The sequence below is a fragment of the Rhodofomes roseus genome (genome assembly GCF_022264815.1).
Source record: "Rhodofomes roseus strain CIRM-BRFM 1785 chromosome Unknown C8Q71scaffold_35, whole genome shotgun sequence".
Taxonomy (NCBI): Eukaryota; Fungi; Basidiomycota; class Agaricomycetes; order Polyporales; family Fomitopsidaceae; genus Rhodofomes; species Rhodofomes roseus.
In genome coordinates, this window is record NW_025952991.1 from 71,687 (window position 1) to 86,762 (window position 15,076).

The window sequence follows — 15,076 nt, forward strand, 5'->3', positions numbered from 1 at the left end:
CGGTGACTCTGCAAACCGACGGTAGTGGTCGCTTAGTAAGCTCGAGTTTCCTTTCCGGGGGACCTTGCTTCATAGCGTCGCCACAGCGGCTGGTCGCCCGCACCCCTCCATGCACGACTTGCACACGTTCTCTCGCTTCTAACGACCACCGGCTCCTTGTTTATCTCATATTGTATAATGACCCAGTCCGTATCCGACTCTACGCTCTCGCCGACGCCCTTCAGTCCTTTCTCGTCGTACTCGGAGGTCAGCGGGGTCACGTCCGACGGTGAGTGCCTGTTTCATCCTTGGCTGCATGGAGTCCGCGTGGGAGGAGGAGCGATGTTGCGACCGGTCGGCCGTGGAAGGCCTGATCAATGCATGCTCGGATGGCTTGATCCGTCTGTAGAGCACGGTGACCTTGGGGATGTCGCAAATGTATACGGGAGGTAATTCGCCAAGGTTAATTCCGAGTGCAACGAGCTCGTTGCATCTACGGTGGTTTAGTGGTGGATCGCAAGACCCACGGACGTCTCTGGCAACTCAATGCCGGGGATGCATTTGCGCACACAAGCATTAGACCAATGGCTCAGACAGTGGCCGTCTGGGGCTCGGGATCACAGGTACATTTCGCCGTTCTACGACGTCGTGCACTCAAGGGGCCAGATTTGGCGCGAGCATTCGATATGTTTTGGCTCCTAGTGTTGGAAGAAACAGTAGCACAACACCCATACGCGACGCATAGCCACTCACCATATCATGTCCTTTCACCTCGCGTTGAGCCAGCAGACACTGAATATGTATCGTTACATTTCTAGATGCACCGGATCTCGGCGCCTTCACAACCGTCTTCCGTGCGCTCAACAACCTGCAGCAACGGACCGCACCTGCACTACTCAACGATGTCAACACTGGAACACCTATATCTCCTCTCGCTTTCTCGCCCACAGCAGACGGCTCGGAAGCCCCATTGCACTCCGCCCCATGGTCTCACCACCCAGTCAACGATTACCTATCTTACTCTTCCCCGGACAGCCCTCGCCGCGGACGCTCGCCCTTGCGGTCTGACTCCGAGTCCACGGCATCTGACGTCGACCGGTCGGATCTGCTCCGGGTAGAAGCTGAAGTAGCGGAACTCATCGATCAGCCATCCCTAGGAGACCTAGACGAGGCGCTCGGTTTCCTCGCTGCTGAACGCGCGCGCTTGCTTGCGCAGCGCAAGAAGGGGTTGAGAACCACTGGGAATACCAGTTCGACTACCACGACGTCTGACAGCATATACCGTCACGTCATCCAGCCGCGTCGCAAGCGGCGCCGCAAGAGAAATCGGTCCGAGGGTGCCTCGCGGGTCCGCGCATCCGAGCATGATCAGGACCACTTGACAGAGACGTCGACTACAGCAGGAGTTGACGATGTTGGTGACGACGGCGGCGACGAGGCGTATGCGTCCTCTTCGTCTGTCGAGATTGCATCTTCTCCCTCAGCTGCCATACGGACTGCGACTGCATCAGCGCGAGTCAAGACGGTACGGAGACAGCCCACATTAACACAAGTCGCCCGCGAGAAGCCGCGACTGCTCCACAGCAAGTCTACACCCAATCTTATACCCCCTGTATCGTTACCCCTAGACGCGCGCGTCCTACATCTACGGAACCTGGCGCACAAGCTCAGGTTATTCTTCCCTAAGGACGCGGTTGCGTTGCATGATGTGCTCGACCCGGAGACAGCATTCAGTGCCACTGGAGAGTCTGGCTTCGTCGACACGCGAGGCCCCGAGCCTGGCTCACAAGACACCCTCATCCACGTCTTCATTGATCAGTGCGTGTTCAGTCCGCTGTGTCGCCTCTTGCTGACCCTTTCGCAGCTCTAATATCCTTATTGGATTCCTGTCGTACCTGCGGCGGCACCTGCACCACTACGCACGCAGTCGCGGCAGATACCTCTCACATGCTGCGCTCGCGCTCATCCTTGAGCGCGGGCGACCAATAACTCGGCGCGTGCTCGTGGCGTCGTCACCGCTCTACCAGCCGGTTGACAGTGCGGGGCTGCTGGGCTACGAGGTCCGCGTATACGCGCGTGTCCCAGATACGGGCGACGGTGCTGATCGCCAGCGCCACGCCCTCAACCACAATCAGAGCGAGGCGCAGAGTCCGGGCCGCGGCCGCGGACGCCGTGCAGGCGCGTCGCACGCGCGGAGTCACTCGCACAAGAGTTCCATTGGCGGCGGCGGTACGTCTACCGAGTCGGAGACGAACGGAAACGGAAACGGGAATGGGAATGGAGCAGGAGCGTCGGCGCGTGTGCGGTATCGCGAACAGGGTGTTGATGAGCTGCTACAGCTGAAGCTGCACCAGGCTATCGCCGACATCGACGAAGTCCCGACCGGCGCGACCATCGTGCTTGCGACCGGAGACGGGAATGTCGGGCAGTTCAACGAGGAGGGCTTCCTCGGGTGCGTGCGGACTGCGTTGAAGAAGGGGTGGCGGGTGGAGTTGTATGCTTGGGAGGGTGGGCTGAGCAACGCGTGGTTGCGTGAGTTTGGAGACGGCGCGTACAGCAGCAGGTTCGAGGTGCATACCTTGGACCGGTTTGCGGCGGACTTGCTGGAGGTGTAGGATAAGTTAAGCTTATTGACGGAAACATGCTAGCCCTGCTATGTGTTTCCCATGCTGTTGTATGGTGTACTTAACTGTAAGTATGCTGTAGCGTACATGTTCGTCGCGGACGTCGTGTAAGTATGGAGGTTATCGTGAAACGCAACGGCTGTGGCGGTGCTACGAAATTGCACAGTCCTCCGGAAAGGATCTCACAGCTCGATTGTCTTGACTTGACTCATCGTGCATTAGCAGTGAACGAGCCGTGATCATGACGAGGAGGAGGAGGTAGGGGGAGGTAGTATGATCAGGTATCCATTTAGCCACCGGCCACAGGTGCACGTGCGATCCTTGGCATATTGACGGTGACACTGACAGCGCTCTCAGAGTGGCACTGCTAGTACTTAGGTACAGCCCTCCTCCTCAACTCTGAGGCTTTTCCTGGTGAGATAATACCTCAGAATAACCCCGGACGCTGAGGTGCGCCGGCCGCACCGTAGTGTAGCGCGAGAAAGAATCGCCAGGTATGGTTCTGTACTACCCATACGTCGGTTTCAGGCAGCCTTTTACTTTTTGCGCATCCTCCTATCGCAGATTCAAGTTACCCCGCTCTTCGGCACAAGATGGACGTTGACTACCAGATTCAGTGGACAGAGCGACTTCCACCGGAGATCTGGCAAATCGTTCTTCGCTCTACATCCTTCAAAACGACTCGAGATTGCTTAGGCGTATCCAGGCTGTTTTACAACATAGCGGTCCGCGAGGTCTTCTCGTCACTCCGTATCCACTTCGGCTCCTGGGAGGTCGCTTGCGCATACACCGACGAAGCCTCAGAAGGAGACAGCGAACGCAAAACGTGTGGTTTGCTCCTACGCATCGTCACCGACCCCATCTTCGCATCTTATGTCAAACATCTGGACATCCTCGCCTTCGCGGACAAGCTAGCACCTTTTGAGATGCGTGAGCTACAAACACTGTGGTTCTCTGCTGGGATTGCACGTCCGGCTGATACAAATAACAGACAGTCTTACCAAGGCCATCGGTGCAATGTCCAATCTGCGTACGTTCAGATGGCACACCGTTCACCAGACGTTCACGTTGCCCAGTAACGACCTTCTGGCAACACTGGCCTTGACTAGCGGTCGTATTTGCGAATATTCTCTTCCGTAAGCGCAATAAATGACGTGGGCTGTCTCCAAACTTATGGATCGAGACTTTTCAGCATCCAGTGTTTAGATGCACTGCAAAGCCTCAAGCGATTGCCGGCAACGAGCCTCTCCCTGCAACTGGTGCACCCGAATACTCCAGACGCAGAATCGGACCTGCACGACGTTTACCGCACGACCCTTGCGCTGCTGTTCGAAGCATACCGAGGATCCCTGACTCATCTCTCCGCGCCAAGTCAGGTAATCTGGGGATGCCCGATATCCACTCTCCAGGATTTAACACATCTATCAATCAACCACGCTGAGCATCTCAGCAACATTGCTCTCCTCTTCCATCATTGTATCCGGCTCGAATCTTTAGACATTCAGTACCCCCGCAAACCACCGACGGATCTCTATAAAGCTCTGGCAGCCAATCCCGCGGCGCTCCCTCATTTAACACACCTCAAGCTTCGTCTCTACCCTCCCATGAATCGGTCGCAACTGAAGGCACTGGCTAAATTCATTCGGTCGAAGAAGAAACTGCGGTGTTTCGACTTCAGCGACTGGAGCAGCAGCATTGAAGAGCTCGCTCCTGTCCTGTCGGTTATTGAGTCGTTATCAGGCCTGGAAGTCCTAGGTATCGACATTGCATTCGAGGCTACCCTTGGACACAAAGACGTGGCTATCATGCGACGTACAATCCCCAAGACCATCACGGCGCTACGTCTCCGGCTCGTGTATTCAGAGATGAACATGGTCGAGCCGCCGCCGAAGGACCTCCCATGGCTCGAATTGGTAAGTCATGCAGCAACGTTATCTACCGTCCGAAAGAAATAATGTCATCCCGTTCGCTCCAGTGGGCAGGGCTCCCGAAGCTCGCCTTCGCGCACGTCGATGATGACGAACCAACAGTGTGGTATGACGACCTCGCTCATGCTATCAAGACTCTGGAGCTTGTGGGCCGTCGCTCGGACTTTCGCGGGGTGGAACGTATAGACGGGAAGGTTGTACTCGGTGACTACTGGTCCGACACGAAGGTCCACTTCCGAACGGTCCAGGACTTCGGGTGCGAAGACTGGGAATGGTTGATGCGAGGTCATGATCTGCTGGACGACACCAATTATTGAACGGCGGGAAGGTTCAAGAATACCGGCGAAGCGTCAAGTGAAGTGAGCCCATCGAACAAAGTTTTCGGCGTGAGTCACTTCCCCGGCGACCAGATTTAACTGATGGACCGCAACTCCCTAGTGGACCATCGGGTACGGTCTGATTCGTGCTGCTCTTCCGTACGGGACTGTATTTCTCCAAGGCGCTGGCGCATAGTGTTGCGTAAATAGAGTTGGTCCTGTGCCCATATGCGCGGTCTATCAACAAGCCAAATGTAATCGATTGCCAATTGGTGGCCACGATCTTTCGCCATGAACTCATCGACTGTTTTTTGGAGTCAGTGTCCGGCGCTTAGTCACTTCTAGCAGCTCTTGCAATGTATTGCGTTGGTATTGCGCAGACGATCGCCGCAGACGCTTGATTGTATACCTTCGGCCGACAAAGACTGGCAGTACTGAGCACACTTCCCTCATGCACAGCAGGACCGAGGAGCAACCCGCAAGTTTTGATCTATCGGTATCCGATCAATACCAACATCAGGCGCAGAGTCCGGGCGGTGAGCAAACCGCCTGTCTTATGGGGCTGTATTTTCGTAGTACTCACGTCCATTACAGCTCTCAATACCGAGCCGGTGGTAGTACATACAGACTGGACGATTATATATGTACTGCAGCGCTAACATTGCGCAAAGGCCAGTACAGACTGAAAGCTGTACACCAGCCAGCTTCAGAGTCAGTACGAGTCAGTAGCATCCAGGTGATTGCCTTACCGATCATCTACATTGCTGTGATTGGGCAGCTTACCCCGCTTCGATGTTCATGTCAGCAGTTGAGTCACTGCCCGGATGGACGCCGCAGGGGGTATCCAGGTGCCGGTTTGTCCAAGGTTCGTCCTCAGACTGCCATATGCTACAGCGTTACTTCCGAGTCCTCGCCGGTCAGCCTCTTGGTGAGTGTGCCGTCTCTACACTTCTTCGGCATAGGACTGTCGGTGAGCGTCTATAATGTATGATGGCCGACGCTGTCCGATTCGGACATCTGTTCTTGCGGCGCTCAGTAACGGCAGCAGTATGGCGAAGATATACTTACATACAACCGCTCAGTGAGAACTGATGTTATAAAAGCATTCACTGACACTTCATGTCGTTCGCAGCCTCCCTAAAGTCTGCAGAGTCACCCCGCCGATCTTGAAGGACTGACATTTAATCACTAACTGGCATTCAGCATATGTTCGCGCTATGGCATCTACGAGCACAAGCATGCGTAACTCCGAGAAGAACACCAAATTGACTCGCGTCGAGGAGTCAAAGGCACCTACTCGTTCACGTAGCCCTACCGAGCAATCCCCCGTCTTAACGGACAATGCGCCTGACGGGGGTACGAAAGCTTGGCTGCAAGTCCTTGGTGCTTTCTTTATCCTCTTTAACTCATGGTACGCCGTCACTCCTGCAAGTTGTTGACGACTGGTGTTGACTGTATACCAACAGGGGTATATTCAACTCATATGGCGCATTCCAGACTTTCTACGAACAAGACTTGCTCAACTCCAGCTCGATCTCTGCCATCAGCTGGATAGGCTCCATACAAGGCTTTCTACTCCTACTGGTCGGCTCTTTAACGGGGCCGATATATGACAAGGGCCACTTCCGGGTGCTCATGATCGTCGGCACATTCCTAATGGTGTTTAGTCTGATGATGACTAGCCTCTCCACAAAATACTACGAGGTACTGTGAGCCCGACCTTGCACTTGAGATCGCACTACTCACGAGAGACCTCATGCAGATATTCCTTTCTTTGGGCGTCGTGTTCGGCCTCGGAAGCGGATGCGTCTTCGTCCCTGGCGTCGCTATCGTGTCAACATACTTCAACAAAAGGCGCGGACTGGCCGTAGGCATCACCACGTCCGGAAGCTCCATCGGCACCGTCGTCTATCTCAGCGTCTTCCACCAGCTCCAGCCGAAAATCGGTTTCCCCTGGACGGTGCGCGTCATGGGCTTCATTTGCCTCGCAACCTCAGCGATCTCCATCGCTGTCATGCAGCGCCGCATCGCGCCGCCCACCCGCCGAAGTCTCTTTGACTCACGCGCTTTCACTGAGCTGCCCTTCACACTCTTCTGTATCGGGAACGCGCTCTCCTTCATGGGCACGTATATCCCCTTCTTCGAAGCTCCCACATTCGCGACAGCGCGCACGTCCGCAGGATCGACTCTGTCGTTCTACTTCCTCGCCATACTCAGCGCGTCGTCAACTATCGGACGGCTGCTCCCGAACTTCCTCGCAGACCGCACGGGCCCATTGACGATGCTCGTGGTCTGCGCGACCATCACAGGAGTGATTGCGCTCTCGTGGATGGCGGTGCATACCGTAGGGGGCTTCGTGGCCTTCTGCGTATTGTACGGCCTGTTCTCCGGCTCGCTAGTGAGCCTCCCACCCGCGGCGATCGCGAGTCTCACGGACGACCATACGAGGCTGGGTACAAGGCTGGGCATGGCGTTCATGCTTGCTGGGTTTGGGCTGCTCATTGGGAATCCCGTAGCGGGTGTTCTGGTGGATCTGCGGACGGGGGAATTTTGGAAGGCAATTGTGTTCAATGGCGTGACTGTTCTAGGGGCGGGGGCGCTCATGCTCGCGGCTCGTGTTGCAAAGGCAGGCTGGTCACCGAGGAAGAAAGTTTAGGATCTGCGGCTTTAATTCACGGAAGCAAATAGAAGTACCATGTATTTTGTATGCTACCGGGACTGTGACTCAAATCGGATTCTGGAACCCGTACAGGGACGAGCATGGATGTGAGTACAATGAACTATAGCTATGGTCACAACTGCGCAGAAGCTCCAGCACTTCGTCTCGTAACACAGTCAACCTGCCCAACAGCTATACTAGTAGCGCAGCCATGTTCAAGGATCCGCAACGATTCGAAGTGATAGCCAATCTCACACAGCCACTTACTTTATGACTATGAGTAATGCCTGCCTTACTTTGACTTTACTTGCGTTGTAACTTGGTTGTAACAACGTAAGTACGGTGACTTGAATCTGATCCCGTTCAATAATCATTGATTTACGCGGATGCCTAGGCCCGTGCGCGCCCTTGTTCCTCCGACTTGGCGATCAACCTGCCCGGGGGCTGGGCCGGAAACAGTTGGCGGCGGGCTGATGCAGCCTGCAGGCTGATGCGCCCGCTGCGGAGTGTTGCCCTGGCGTTACCATGAAGCCCCGAATAACTTCCTCCACAAGAGCCCATCAGTGACCATAGAATCCCCTCTTCTCCCCCCTTTCCTTTCTTCCTCCGCTTTTTAGTCTGCCAGTCCGCGGCGCCGTCGTTGCTCGTCGTCGCCAAGATGGAGCAAACACTCATGAACGCCGTCGACCCCTTCACGCACACCCCGGGAGGGTTCTGGGCCCAGCTCGTCAACGCGGTCACTGCTACTGCTGTTATCCGCTGCTGGCCTCTCCTGCTGTTCTTCACCGGCTGGGCGACTGCGATCTCGGTCATCTGCCGCTACGTGCACAACATTGGCATCCAGAGCACGCTCCTGACTGTGTGAGTGATTATCTTCCTTTGTCGGTCCGTCGCGTGGGGAAGGAAGGCGGTGAAGAGGTCGATCGCGTTGCGAGATGTTCTCAGTGCGTGCAGTATGCCCACGGCATGTGGTGCGTGATGAACTGAAGCTGCGTCTGCGGCGCCGAAGGGAACCTCTATTTGCGGATTTGCTACCGTAATGAAGGGTTCCGGAGGACCACTATTTATTGGTGGGGAGGCCGTATCCTGCCACCCGAGATTTTGGCATTTTCGCGGACGTAGACGTCTAAATTTGTCCGGATCGAATCAGGCCTCAGGATTGCCCGTTGCTGTCCGGACTGTGCATCAGGCCTTGGTACGAGCGGATCGGTGTCTGGATTGCAGGATCAGGCCTCTTCAGCCATGCAACTCATGGTAGATGTTGGGCAACGGTGCGCGGATGGGGTGGCTATTGGGCAATGATCATGCCAGCAGTTGTCTTCGTCGCGCACAGCGTGCTATGGCTGCTCGGCATTCGACGTCAGGGAAGTCATGACGCAGACCTTGCGCACGCAGCGCACGTGTAGGTCAGCTTCAGGCTGTGTTGCGACGCTACACGGACGGTTGAGGTGTCCGGACAGGATCAGGCCTCGCGGGGTTGGAGGAACATGTCCGATACTGACACATCATAAACATCGGTTTTGGCCGGATTGGGATCAGGCCTCTCCCCCAATTGATAAGGGTCCTATTGCTGTGTATGCTCGACAGCTGCTCCGAGTGCATACCAAAATTCTAATCGTTACTGCAACATCGTGTTTCATGCCCTCGAGTTACTGTCCTTGTCGTTGATCTCTTGCTAACCAACAATTGTCAAAATCCAGCATCGGTACTGTCCTGGGTTTCGTCGTATCGTACCGGACAACTTCCAGTTTCGAGCGATACAACGAAGGCCGAAGACTCTGGTCGCAGATTGTACTTGCCAGCCGGACATTCTCGCGAACTGTCTGGTTCCACGTCCCGGAGGTGATGCCCGTCGCGGCAGACGACCGGTCTACGCTCGAGCAGCGCAAGGAACGCGTGCTCATCGAGAAGAAAACCGCGATCAACCTCGTCGAGGCGTTCGCCGTCGCGGTGAAGCACTACCTACGCGGAGAGGAGGGCGTCTACTACGTCGACCTCTACCACCTCGTCAAGTTCCTGCCCTCGTACGCGCTCCCCGCGGGCCTTCCTTCCAACGTCGACCTCGCAGACGCGACGAGCGTGCAGAGCGTCCGCGGCGAGGCGACCTCGCGCCCGCGCCGGCCCTCGGACGTGCGGTCTGCGCGCAGCGTGCAGTCCCCGACGGGTCCCGCCCAGATGTCCCTCCCGCTGCCCAGCGTGGGGGAGGCCCAGCTGCCCCTCCCGGCGACGTCCCCCCGGCGTACGACGTTTGCGAACGGGCTGGCGAGGCCCTCGATGGACAAGGACAAGGACGAGAAGGCGTCGACCATGTATGGCGCCGAAGAAGGTTTCCTCTTGCCGGCGCGGAACCCGCCTCGGTACCACCTGCTCGACCTTTGGCCTCTCTCCCTGGTTGTACACTTGCTCGCAAAGAGAGGGAAGGACGTCAAGGTAAATGGGCACACCTGCGAAGCGTAAACGTACTGACTGAGAGTCGTGCAGGGAAGGACCGCTGCGCGCATCCGTGCTAAGTTGCGGAGCAAGACGGTTACTCACAATCTTCCGCTTGAGATCTCGTTCTACTTGGTGGGGATCTCGCTTCTGCCGCCATTGAGACATGCTGAACAGTATTGTCCCATTAGAGCTCGTATGTGGCAGCACTGCAAGCGCGCAAGGTGGTCGATCCGCCCACAGCTAGTACGTCTCATGGAATCCGTCCCGATAACACCACAGCGCGCTAACATATTAACTTTTAGCTGCTCTCATCGCTGGCCTCAACCAACTCGTGGACGCGCTCACCGGTCTGGAGCGTATTCTGACAACGCCCATTCCATTCTCGTAGGTCATCTTCGATTGACTGATTTGAAGTTTTCATGCTTAAGCTATGATCAATAGATATCGCGTCCACCTGTGGACGGTGACGCTCCTGTACATTCTCTTCCTCCCCTTCCAGATCTGGAACACGCTAGGCTGGCTCACGATCCCCGCCACCGCGCTGCTGGTACGTCTCACTTACGACATGTCTTCCTTCGACCCGCTGACCTCGCTCCAGAGTTTCATTTTCTTCGGCTTCCTCGTCGCTGGCGAGGAGATCGAGAGTGAGTCCCATCTGCATGACGTCTCCCACACACGTCTGACGGGCGTTGCATCTAGACCCGTTCGGCTACGACAAGAACGACCTGGTACGTCGTCTCGGTATCTCACGCTCCGTCTCGGTGCCTGACCCACGTCCTGCAGAACATGGATCACTTCACGCACAACATCATCCGAAGCGAGCTCTGCGCACTCACCGCGCAGCCCGTGCCCGACCCGTCCGTCTGGGCGTTCTCGCCGTTCAACGACATGGTCGTCGGCGCCAAGGGCGGGGAGCGCGTGTCGCCCGACGAGTGGATGCAGCGCGGCCTCTCGCGCTTCCACATGGCGCTCTACGAATCCATCTAAGCCTTGTCGCTCACGCAAAACGCCGCCACGTCACTACGTAGAGCAGGTCAGCGGGATACTAGGTGTTGTCTGTCTGTCCGTCTTGGTTGTTGTAGCTGTCTGCGACTGGTCGGTTCGCACGTAGTATTATCATTCGCATCACACTCGCATTGGATAGACACATGTTTCCCTTCTCCGCGCCTCGCATCCATAAGATTTAGCACTGCTTCCCGACCCTTGCATATACGTTATCCCCCACATTGTCATTGTCATTCACGCATTGCATACGTCACATAGCATATCCCGTCGTTCACGTATTTATCTTAGATGTCTCGTTCTAGTATTTTCTTGGTCCTTGGGGCAGCCAGTGGCTGCGTGGACTGTCTACGTTGACGTTGCGGAGGGCAGTCTGGCTACTGTTGTTCTCAAATTATGCTGATGATTATGTTGCATCGAATTGCATTAATATTTGTTGTTGCGGAATCTACCTTGTATCATCCGATTCATCGCGTGCAAATACCGTCCCCTACTACCTTCAAACGGCAGCCAGCACACTCTGAGTGCTCGCCTTGCTTACTCGCTGTCTCCCTGTCGCTAGGCTCGTGCGCTTTGCGAGGATAGGCCACCGCGAAGCTTGGCCTGCTGACAACGTCGCGCGGCTCGTCCTTCTCGATCCCTAGTGCCCAGGCTCCCCAGCTTTCTTCGAAGGCGACGAGTACGGAGTAACCCTGCCGTACATCGTGCTCTGGAGGTACTGGTTCGCGCTGGACGGATGCGTGCCGTCAAGCAGTCATACGGCGAGCTACGCGAGAGTCAGAGCATGAACTCAAGAACAGCGATCGGTAACAGCATCCTGCACAAAAGTATGCAGCACCCGCCGCGTTCACAGGCTGGTCGCGAGGTGAAGACTCTGAGGACGCTCACCGAGCTGGTCGATCAGTATGACTTCGTGCCGGACCGCGTCACAATTAACGTCCTCGTCAAGGCTTATATGGAGTGAACAGTAGGGTTTACGAACGAAGACCTCCGCGCGCTGTTCGACCACTTCGTGCGGATCGGTTATCCCACCGGAGGTGCGACACCGTCTGGGGTGCCTTTTGGCACCGCGGAGGGCCCGCCCCCGGTCTACCAGCGGTCTACCTCCCGGAAATCAAGTCCCCTCTCTCGTTCCGCAAGCACGCGCGGCCGCTGTAAAAAATGTTCGTCAAGGCGTTCGACCGGAGAAGCGATGTGGGTGCTGCGAGGACCGTGGTGAAGATCTTGAAGGCGGCCGAGGCTGAGTTGGAGGAAATGCTTGATCGCTGGAAGCGGAGCCGGGCGTGGAAGGCCCGGAAGGCCGGAAGCATCGACGTCGTCGAAGGGTGTATCCAGATAATTGGTGTTTGGGGTAATTCATAAGTACATGTATCTGAGGCCTTGGGTACAGTATGCTGACATCGTCAGACTGTCTGCCGTCTGTTGAGCCTGAAATTGTTGGTGGTATACTCAGAGACGTAAGCTTTGAGCTGGAATGTGTCGATGACAGGCTTCACGTTGCAGCACAGCGCATGCGACTACAAACGGTACATTCGTGCAGCCATTCGTCCTGTATGCAGTAAGTGCTTCAAGTCGACCTAGTATCATGTGCTGACCATATCTGAGGTAACATACAGTAACACTGCGCATGCCATACATCCTGCTCGCAGCCATTCAACGTCCCACTCCCGGTGAGCCTCGCACCACCGGCACTCGTCCGGCACAAGAAGGCGATGTCGTGCGAGCGTGCTTACCAAGTGCTTGCGGATGCTACAGATGATCATGATTCGGAGATTGTGGAGCGGTACGCAAGACGTCAGTGTGCAGCATGCGCATAAGCGTACTTGCAATAAGCGGGTACTTAAGCACAGCCTACCCGTAGGTATGCAGCGTGACACTGACAGCGACCTGTCAGTCGGGTACGGATCCTTTGACATGACTCGATGCCATCATGTAACTGATGCTGTTAGCCCCGGTGTCATTCACGTCTTCAACATTTGAACAGGCAATACCATACTGCGCCGGAAAAAAAGGTACTCTTCAAAGGGAGACTGTGGAACCCTGCACAGAGCAGTCCGAGAACATCTACACCCACATGCGCACCTAACAAGAGATAACATTGTAGCCTGACTCCTTTCAGTTCTCCGAGACGCTTGGCAGAGCACGGCAAGCAAATGCGGACGCGCAGTCCCAGACTAGAAGTCAATCGGCCTCCGGAGTTTGCCATATTTGACCATATTTCTGACAGACTGACAGACTGGAGCCCACAGCTCGACATATCAGTGATGCGATCCACGGTCTGCCGATGTAGTACCTCGCCTGATACATTCGCAACGTCATGGAGGGCTTCTGCTGGGCATGCCACATGTATAAAAGGGCATCTCTGCATCGCTGCTCCTCAGCTCTTCTTTCTCTTCGAGCCCAACCCAAGTACAGGCTCTGGCAGGTAAGTAGTACATGCGTTAACGACTACTGTATGCAACTACTGACACTCGGCTTTGGGACTAGCCGTACTTTTTATTGACGACCTACATTCTTTACGCCTGCACTACTACCTCACGCACCAGTCACCATGCGCCCCTCCACCTTCGCGGCTCTAGTCGCCCTCGCTGGCGCTATCGCCCCAACCATCGCTCACCCCGTCGACTATTTGTAAGTGGCTAGCTCAATAGGAACGTCTCGTCTCACTCATGTGTTCTCAGGTATACTCGCGGTGATTCGGAGCTGCTGGAGGCACGCAACCCTTGGGAACCGCCCCGTCCCCCCACTCCTCACCCCAGGCCCCGCCCCCGCCCGGGCCCGAAGCTCCGGAGGTCTTCCGATGAAGTAGAGTTCCTGGAGGCACGCAACCCTTGGGAACCACCACGTCCCCCTACTCCTCACCCCCGCCCCCGCCCTCGCCCGGGCCCCAAGCTCCGGAGGTCCACGCTGGAGGAATATGTTGAGCGCAGCTTTGGCTCCGATGATGTGGAGTTCCTGGAGGCACGCAACCCCTGGGAACCGCCCCGTCCACCCACCCCTCACCCCAGGCCCCGCCCCCGCCCGGGCCCAAAGCTTCGGAGGTCCACGGATTTCGACGATGCGGAGTTGCTGGCGAGAATGGATTTGAGCGAATGGGATGAGTTGGATTAAACAGCCTGGATCAGAGGCTGTAGCTTGGCATATGGTTTGCACTCGTTATGTACCAAGCTTGTAGTACAGTGCGCGTTGAATGTGACGGTTTGATCATTTAAGTTGGAGATGTGCACGCGTCGGCCAAAGCTGTTGCAACTAACTCCATAGCGCTAGACCCCCGCCCGAAAAGCGTCTACAGGCGGGGTATGTCGGTATTCGTACCCCTTTTGTGCTCTGACCGCAATTCTATCATAATTAGCCATGTCGAGAGCAAGCCAGACCAAGGTTCGTGGTCGAGATTGACCGGCAAAGGCTGCCGGAAACTCGAGAGTAGGGTCCGACGAGCTTCGATTGTGCACAGATTCTCCGAGGGGGAGGGGTCTACTAAGCGTTTTGGAGTTAGCTGTGATGGATCCAGTGCCTTCTGGCGCGCGAGTCTCGTTGATTCTTAGTTCGCAAACAGAACGAGTATGTACACACACTTCACTCGACGACCTCATAGTAAGCCAGAAGATCGGCAAAGGACCGGTTAGCGGTCGGAAGAGGTGTCATTAGGTGTCATTAAGGATGGACGAACTACATAACTTAGTTGCCCCAGTGCAACGCCGACCGTGCGTGCCACTGTGCGTGACCGAGCACCCATGGCCAGTTCAAATACTTTCTGCCGCGCTGCACGACGGCGGGATGGGGGACACAATCGACGTCGATTTGGCGACTCCTCACGCAGCGTGTCCTTCTCAGATTTTAGTACTTATAACCTGTCTGGCCCGTTGCGCGCTGCCACCTGCCTCATCAGGGAATCCCCTTCAGAACGATAAGCGATTTCAGCGTTTATAGGTGATTTCAGTGTTTGTAGACTGTCGAAATATTACGCCACTTTACGAGCGCTCGATAAAGCGCTTGCAGCCGCCTCACCAGATTTCACTTCAGCGCCGCCTTGCGAGCACTCTATAAGCATCATCCAACGCGTATACATCCCAGCTGTCAGATTCTGCCCTACATATCTTTCCGCTGCAATTGCCACTAGGGTCACTGTCTGCC

General features: G+C 55.9%; 5 protein-coding genes across 5 annotated transcripts; all 5 read left to right on the forward strand.

Moving 5' to 3' along the window:
• On the forward strand, window positions 1-2,845 carry C8Q71DRAFT_788669 (uncharacterized protein). Its single transcript, XM_047925229.1, has 3 exons — window positions 1-268; window positions 798-1,797; window positions 1,844-2,845. Exons 1-3 carry the CDS (start codon window positions 178-180, stop codon window positions 2,592-2,594), a joined length of 1,842 nt encoding a protein of 613 aa, XP_047773193.1. The 5' UTR covers window positions 1-177; the 3' UTR covers window positions 2,595-2,845.
• A 125-nt stretch (window positions 2,846-2,970) lies between these two features.
• On the forward strand, window positions 2,971-5,193 carry C8Q71DRAFT_788675 (uncharacterized protein). Its single transcript, XM_047925230.1, has 6 exons — window positions 2,971-3,097; window positions 3,168-3,533; window positions 3,595-3,739; window positions 3,796-4,516; window positions 4,579-4,917; window positions 4,970-5,193. The coding sequence occupies exons 2-5, from the start codon at window positions 3,197-3,199 to the stop codon at window positions 4,846-4,848; spliced, it is 1,473 nt and encodes a 490-aa protein (XP_047773194.1). The 5' UTR covers window positions 2,971-3,097; window positions 3,168-3,196; the 3' UTR covers window positions 4,849-4,917; window positions 4,970-5,193.
• Window positions 5,194-5,883: 690 nt separating this feature from the next.
• C8Q71DRAFT_788677 (MFS general substrate transporter) lies at window positions 5,884-7,597 on the forward strand. Its single transcript, XM_047925231.1, has 3 exons — window positions 5,884-6,259; window positions 6,315-6,552; window positions 6,611-7,597. The coding sequence occupies exons 1-3, from the start codon at window positions 6,066-6,068 to the stop codon at window positions 7,502-7,504; spliced, it is 1,326 nt and encodes a 441-aa protein (XP_047773195.1). The 5' UTR covers window positions 5,884-6,065; the 3' UTR covers window positions 7,505-7,597.
• Window positions 7,598-7,956: 359 nt separating this feature from the next.
• On the forward strand, window positions 7,957-11,412 carry C8Q71DRAFT_788678 (UPF0187-domain-containing protein). The gene is made up of 9 exons (XM_047925232.1): window positions 7,957-8,368; window positions 9,208-9,937; window positions 9,989-10,072; window positions 10,129-10,183; window positions 10,243-10,324; window positions 10,382-10,487; window positions 10,539-10,584; window positions 10,640-10,668; window positions 10,724-11,412. Exons 1-9 carry the CDS (start codon window positions 8,166-8,168, stop codon window positions 10,925-10,927), a joined length of 1,539 nt encoding a protein of 512 aa, XP_047773196.1. The 5' UTR covers window positions 7,957-8,165; the 3' UTR covers window positions 10,928-11,412.
• Window positions 11,413-13,041: 1,629 nt separating this feature from the next.
• On the forward strand, window positions 13,042-14,118 carry C8Q71DRAFT_389883 (uncharacterized protein). Its single transcript, XM_047918254.1, has 4 exons — window positions 13,042-13,367; window positions 13,430-13,511; window positions 13,633-13,734; window positions 13,843-14,118. Exons 1-4 carry the CDS (start codon window positions 13,260-13,262, stop codon window positions 14,028-14,030), a joined length of 480 nt encoding a protein of 159 aa, XP_047773197.1. The 5' UTR covers window positions 13,042-13,259; the 3' UTR covers window positions 14,031-14,118.
• Window positions 14,119-15,076: the final 958 nt, after the last annotated feature.